The sequence below is a fragment of the Rhincodon typus genome, chromosome 37 (assembly GCF_021869965.1).
Source record: "Rhincodon typus isolate 14 chromosome 37, sRhiTyp1.1, whole genome shotgun sequence".
Taxonomy (NCBI): domain Eukaryota; kingdom Metazoa; phylum Chordata; class Chondrichthyes; order Orectolobiformes; family Rhincodontidae; genus Rhincodon; species Rhincodon typus.
In genome coordinates this window covers 17,443,709-17,451,449 of record NC_063368.1, presented here as the reverse complement: position 1 = coordinate 17,451,449, position 7,741 = coordinate 17,443,709, and the positions used below count along the sequence as shown (strand labels likewise).

Sequence of the window (7,741 nt, the reverse complement as noted above, 5' to 3'; positions counted from 1 at the left end):
TCTACTCTTGAGTCTAAATGAAGTCTCATCTCTAATGTGGACCCTACCCTTGCCTCTCTGTAAGTCAGGTACTTCTGGTTAAATCTAAAACCCCCTGCGCCCCCCACCAAGACACACGGGATGCGGGGGGCAAACTGCAATGCCTTATGAGGAGTTAAAACACAGAAACGAAAAGGGGAGTCTGCATTGCTTAAAAAAAATACATGCACGGTTATAGAGAGGGAAAGCTCCTATTCATAAAACAAAAGCAACCTGTTCCAGGAGCAAAAATCCATCTCTGAGGCTGGTAACTGTGCCCAGTCACGTCATGAACAACCCTCTGCCGCAGAATGATGAAAAAAGCGAGCGAGCAGCCTCAGACACCAGTACACTGTGTAGCTCTCTCACTGTGAGTCAGAAAGGGAAGGAAAAAGTATATTTGAGTGTGTATGTCTGTGTGTTAAAGGAAAAATCTAAAAAAAAAACACGCGGCAAGAGTTCAAGGACAAATGTGTGTCTTCATGTCTAGATAAAAAAAAATGAAATTATTTCTTGGGCATTTTAAGTCCCATGCGAGTGCGCGTCAGTGAGAGTGTGTATGTGTGTGTGTAAGAGACTGTGTGTGTGACACAGAGAAGCCAACATAGCGAGGAAAATCTTTTTTTGTCACTTTCCAGTGGAACTGCCGATTGCAACAGACCAAGGGAGCAAGATTTTGACTGGGATCTTGCAGTTAAGTGAGTATCTCTTTTCGTACTTTGCATATTACAGAACCCTTGATGTAAATCTTAAAAATAAAAATAAAATAATTAGCAATTTTGTAACTGGGTCTAAACCCCGCCGCGGGCAAGGGAGCAAATGCAAAAAAAACTCACTAAATGTTGGAATAAAATATTGTATAACTGGGCTGGAACCGGGATTTGTTTGCAATCTTTGTATCTAGACCATTGCAAACGAGATTCTTAACCTCAGGACTGCGAGGCATATGGGTCCATTGATACTGCGTTCTTGAGCAATGCCCATCGATCGGTGCCATGGAAATTACGGGTGACAGTTTCCTTTTGCACAGTTGTAAACAGGATATTGCCCCACTCTATCACCTCCTTTTCACTGCCACAGTTTCAGCCTTTTTTTTTAAAAAAATAAAAATAATCTGCTGTTGGAGATACAATCCAAGCCTGGCTGACTGTTGTTTCCTTTCGGCTCTTGTACCAAGGCAGTTTACCGAACAGCTCCTTGTTTCAAGAGACACACACACACACAACCTTGTAAATGTATTTGCAGACTTAGAAAGCAAGTTGGGGGTTTCTACAAGACACTGTCTCGAAAGACCACCATCCTCCCCTCCCTCACTGCATCCCGTCTGTTAACGTGACCGTATGTAACATTCGTTGCCAAAAATAAAAGGACCTAACGCTAGCTTCCCTGCTCCCTCTGTAACTGGCTGATCAGCTTTTTGCAAAATTCACAGGGGCTTTATTTGAAACAAATGCATTTAGCGACACTCAGTGAGCAGCAAAGCGATTGCATTGTACAACTGGTTTGGCTGACTCTCCCCATCGCTAGTTACAGCTATCTGTCTGTCATCTATTTAGCTGTCAATCTAGCCTTCTCCGTGTCTGCCTCATTTATTCACTTTTTTTTCCAGTCTGCACCCCTGTTTAGTGAGGGAACTGCAACACCGCCACGGGTGGGAGGGCGTAACTACAGCGTGACCAGTTTACATAGAGAGTTTCCATGATATGAGAATGTGTGTGTCTCCGTCTGCCCATTGTCTACCTTCCTTTGCTCTGACATCTGTCTCTATGTTTGCAGCTCTGTGAACCTACATCTCTTTCTCTCCATCTGTCTCTGCAGCTGTGAATGCCTTACATATGGAGTAGTTTCTGACATATGAATTGGACATAGGAAATTAAATGATAATGAATGAATCTGAAGGAAGGGGTTAAAAGACATGTAACCCGAGAATAGCAACATTTACACAGGCAGTTAATATCTTCAAATCCCCAGAATTGGTATTCTTAGTCCCATTCTTTATAGATTAGATTGTTTGATCATTGATTGACTCTGCACGGGAGTTCAATTAACATTGAGCAAGATTTATGAGAAGTAATTCCTCCCTGGTTGGAGTCTGTCCTTGCCAACCTGTTTAGAGATCTTATGCCACACCAGCAAGTGGGACTTGAACTGAGATTTCTTGCCTGCCTCAGAGGTAGGGACATTACCACAGTGCCAGAAGAACCTCACCCCCGCTCCCTGATTACAGCTACAAAATTCTATATCAACTGAAATCATTGTGCACCTGCCTCCCTTCAACTTTACATTGCAAATTCCTATGTTGACCGTTATCATGGAAATGGCCCAAACAAAATTGTCACATTATACCTGCCCATCACAGCACCACACCAATGGGAGGGCATAATCACTGTGTGATAACTTTACACAGAAAATACACATTATAAATGTGCACACGGACATTTGTAATGTCAATATGAATAATATGTAAATATACACAATACAGATTAAAGGGCAGAATGTATACAGTTAAAATAGGGATTGCATTGCCCAAATCTTCTCCAGCCTTCACCTCAACTTGACCTTAGGGTCAAATATGACCTTGGGTTCAGGGGTGTCACACCACAACAATGTACTGAATGTGTGCCAACCACCCTGCTAGCTTTTCCTATTGTGAATTCACAAGTCCCAGTTTGTAATGAAACAGTCCAATGTAAACATGGCGCACACTGTAGTTATACCTTCTGACCACTAGAAGTGCCATTTCTATTACTGTAAACATCAGAATATATTTAGAGGTCAAGTTGTCAGAAAATGGGGCTGCTCTCTCATAAGAGAGACACACTTGGTGGCTGTTTAATCTGAGAGATACCACACCTCAGGTGGGCTGAGAAGGACAGTCCTTCACGGTAACCTGGTATGGGAACTGAACCCACCTATTACTGTCACTAACTAGCCATTCAGCCAACTGAGTTAACCAGCCTCCTCAAGAATAGAGAATAGATACACCAACATGAGGGCAGAATGTGTGTCTTTAACATGATGACTGAATTTTGTTTACGTATCCTGGTCCAGTTATCCTAGCCCTTTGGTTCAGCTTCACCAAGTTTGGCCTTGCTTTCCCTGATTGATGAATAGAAACATTAACTGTACAGTGAAATGGATGCTCTAATTTCAATTAACTGTTCTTTGTCTGCCTGGTGCACACTCCTATAGTGAAGAGTTAGCATGTGTTGAGCAGACACACTGTTCCTATAATTTGATGCTGTTCCTGATCAGTTGATCTTCGTTATCCAAGTGCATTATTGTACAGGACTGATTAGACAATCCTCAGCATGCAGTGATCTGCTGCTCCATCTCATTTTTTGAAATTCATTCTTGGGATGTAGGATCAGAAGTTGCTGGAAAAACTCAGCAGATCTGGCAGCATCTGCAGAGAGAGAAACAGTTAGCATTTTGAGTCCGATATGACTCTTCTTGGGGACAGAACTTGTGTTCTGAAGAAGCATCATTATCGGACCCAAAATGATGACTCTGTTTCTGTCTCCACGGATGCTGCCCAGACGTGCTGAGTTTCTTCATCAATTTCTATGTTTGTTTCAGATTTCCAGCTTCTGCAGTATTTTGCTTTTACAAGAATTAACCATATTGGAGTGATGTGTAGGCCAGACTGGGTAAGGATGGGAGATTCTCTTCCCTAAAGTGAATCATTTAAAATGACAGAAGGATGTGGCTAGATGGTTGTGATTAGGCTAGCTTAATTCTGGACTTTTTAATTGAATTCAAATTTCACTAGCTGCCCTGGTGGGATTTGAACCGATGTTTTCAGAACATCAGCCTGCGGTTCTGGATTACTAGTCCAATTATCTGGTTGCTTTACATTTAATAATTATCTCTGAGACAACTATTTACATCCTATCAAACAGCTAGGCAGAATGAGACATAGCTCTACAAACATATATACAGAAATATATAGATGTGTATATGCTCTGATATAAACACACACAGATGGAAACATAGGAACAGGAGTAGGCCATTCAAGCCCTCGAGCCTATTCTGCCATTCATTAAGATTGTGGTTGATCTATGGCCTAAATCCATAAAACTGCCTTTGGCCTGTTCTCTTAAACCTTTGCTTAACAAATTTATCTATTAAAATTAACAACTGATCCTGTATCTGCTGCCATTTGTGGAAGATAGTTCCAAACATCCACTACCCTTTGTATATAGAAGTGCTTCCTAACATCTCTCCTGAATGATCCAACCCTAGTTCTGAGACAATGCTCCCAGTTCTAGAATTCCTAATTAATGAAAATAGTTTATCTACCCTGTCTTTTCCTATAAATATCTTGAATACTTTGATCAAATCAACCCTTAACCTCCTAAATTTGAGAGGCCTTATTTGTATAATCTTTCCTCATGATATGAATACACACATTCATATGGATACTTAAGCACACAGAGATATGCATAGTTAAACACCACTATTTAGCTACAATTGTCCTAACACACAGACACATGCGCACACACACACACAGTCACTCATGGATATTTGCAGAAGCACATGCACAAAGACATGGATAGGTATACCTGCAGAAACAACACTTCCTGACACATAAGTCAATTTACTCAGGGACACAGACACTACCCGGTAGACACTCACTGTCTCATACATCTTCAAACACACACAGAGGCTCAGATGCATGTAGATATACACATGGACACAAGCAACTTTCACAGGCCGGCACATTCCCTAGACAGTCACAGGGAAACACTGATAACTAGGTATGCACAGTCACAAACCTATGCACCGGCAATCCAATCACAGACACACTCTCATATGTGCTCACATTCTGACAGGCTCAGAAAAGACCGTAAAACCATACAAAATCGGAACAGGAGTAGCGTGTTCAGCTCCTCGAGTCTGCTTCGCTATTCCATAAGATCACAGCTGATCCGACATTTCTCATGTCCTCTTTCCTGCTCTTTCCCTGTAACCCTTCATTCCCTGACTGAACAAGAATCTATCTCAACCTTAAAGATATAAAGAGGACTTTGCTCCCTTGTCTGTGGCAAGGAGTTCCAAAGACTCACAACACTCTGAGAGAAGAAATTCCTCCTCATTACAGTCTTAAGTTGGCACCCCCAAACTCTCAAATTCTCTTCCTTACTTCACTGCACTTGTATTCAATTAAAGATCCACACTTTTACACACACACGCACATGCACACACACACATGCACACATATGCACACACACATGCACACACACACACATGCGCACATACACACACACATGCGTGCACACACACACAATTAACACTCACATTCAGGCACAGATCACACACTTCAGTGAAATAAATCTCACACACACTGAATTTCACAAGCATTTAGACATACAGACTGTGACTCCCGTAGATTTCACTGCAAGGAGGCAGTTTGCTGACAATACATGAGAAATTGCTGATATCTTTTATTTAATAAACAGTTTGAATTTTGAATCTATTTGAGGGGAGTAGGAAAATGTAACTAGAAAATGCTCCAATGCTTCCGTCCCCAATATGAAAGCTTCTCTCAAATAATACCTATTCCTGTTTAAAATTCCCAAAAATACGTAACCTACAGAGTCTGTTCCACTTGGGGAATTATGGACCAAATCTATTTTACTCAAAATTATTGATAATTTTTTTAAAAAAAGCTGAGCTCAATGCATTCTGTTAGTTAAAAAAGAACAAGGTATTAAAAATCTATGGACATATTAAAAACATGCTTCCATGTATAAAAACTCAGAAAAATACAATATGCAACCCTTTAAAACATATTCCAATAAATTTAACTAATACTAAAGTTGACAAGAATGAATTGTTGAAACTTGAATGCAAAAATTCAAACATTTTAAAGTTTTGCTTTGCTGCAATGCTGTATCCTCTGCTAGCTTTGCAGATTTCAGATGCTGATGCGGGGAATAGCGCAATATGAAATTCTATTCTTGCATCCAGTCCATCTTTTCCTGGATAATATACAAAACATACAAAGTTCTTTTTTTAGAAAAGATCCCTTATTTCTTCAGTGAAGTGAGGAGAGAGGAGTGAGTCCTTCTATTCCTCCAGCTCCTATTAAATTGCTAACATCAAAGGATAAAAATCTTTGCAGCTTCTTACCTGTCACAGTGTAAGCATTTAATGGCACACCTTGTCTTTATCTGTATTACATATATAAGGGGTATGCCCCCGAGTTAAAATACGTTTTTGCAATAAAAGTCTCACAAACACTTGAAATCAAATTCACCTTTGCTTCCCTTGTTTGTTTGTCGCAGGTTTTCAAAGAGAAGAGAAGGTTGACAGAAACTTTTTTTTGCTTTGGAAATCAATTGGGCATCTTTTCTGTCTTTTTTGGGGGGCAGAATCTCCTTTTCCTCCTCCTCTCTCTCTCTCCCCTCTTGGATTCAGGCTGCAGCAGAGACTCCTTTTCCATCTACAACCTTCGTCCCAATAGAAGTGAGAGAAGTAAAGGGAAAAGGACAGAGAGTGTGTGGAGGGTAGGGAGGGAGAGAGAGAGAGAAAGAGCAATGACGAGAGACACCTGACTCGAACTGCATCCTGATTTGAAGAGCGAACACGTGCTTTTGAAGAAGAGAGAGAGAAAAAAAATCTGTCACCCAGGCAAAAATCCTTCCCATATGATCAGTTCAGTTTGCGTGTCGTCTTTTCGTGGGAGAAAGTCGGGGAATAAACCTCCTTCCAAGTCATGTTTGAAAGCAGAGATGGGCAAGAACGAGGAAAGCGACAAGATTGTCATCAATGTTGGAGGCATCAGGCATGAGACTTACAGAAGCACCCTGAAGACTTTGCCTGGGACCAGGCTGTCTTGGCTGACAGAGCCGGACGCTTTTAGCAACTTTGACTATAATCCCAAGACAGACGAGTTCTTTTTTGATCGCCACCCCTCGGTGTTTGCCTATGTGCTGAACTATTACAGGACGGGCAAGCTGCACTGCCCGGCGGATGTGTGTGGCCCCCTGTTTGAGGAAGAGTTAGCCTTTTGGGGGATCGATGAGACGGACGTGGAGGCGTGTTGCTGGATGAATTACAGGCAGCACCGGGACGCGGAGGAAGCGCTGGACAGCTTCGAGACCCCAGAGCCTGACGACGAGGAAGACGGAGACCTCAAGAGACTGTGCCTGCAGGAGGACTCGAGCAGGAAGCTGGGCTGGTGGAAGAAACTCCAGCCCAAGGTCTGGGCTCTGTTCGAGGACCCTTACTCATCCAAAGCGGCACGGGTAATGTTTATTGTGTGTGTGTGTTATTTTATTCCCTCCCTCCTTAAAATGAGATGATTCACAGTCTGTGTTTGTGAAAACAAAAACACAATGTGTGGCCCTTTGCTGCTGGGCACTGGGTTTTGTTCCAGTGGGATTCTGAGTGCAAGGGAGGAAGATGAGAGGAAATTGGATATAGGGATTTGGGAGAGAAAACGGAGTCAGAACACTCTGAACAAGTGAGAGAAAGAGAAGATTGCGTATTCTGAGAGAAGGGAGATTGCATATTCTGAGAGAGATTGCATGTTTTGAGAGAGAGAAGATTGTTTTAAGAGCGAGAGAAAGATTGCATGTTTTGAGAGAGAAGGTTGCATGTTCTGAGAGAGAAAGAGAGATTGCATGTTCTGAGAGATTGCATGTTCTGAGAGAGAGATTGCAAGTTCTGAGAAAGAGAGAGATTGCGTGTTCTGAGAGAGAGATTGCATGTTCTG

At 41.9% G+C, this 7,741-nt stretch overlaps 1 protein-coding gene across 1 annotated transcript in view; it reads left to right on the top strand.

Annotated features, from left to right (window-relative positions):
• The first annotated feature begins 400 nt into the window (after positions 1–400).
• The window catches only part of LOC109931435 (potassium voltage-gated channel subfamily C member 1-like), a 71,066-nt gene continuing 63,725 nt past the window's right edge, over positions 401–7,741 (top strand). The window contains exons 1-2 of the mRNA XM_020530728.2: positions 401–716; positions 6,309–7,271. Coding sequence (XP_020386317.1) covers positions 6,672–7,271 — 600 coding nt within the window. The 5' untranslated portion in view covers positions 401–716; positions 6,309–6,671. The remainder of the gene's footprint in view (positions 717–6,308; positions 7,272–7,741) is intronic.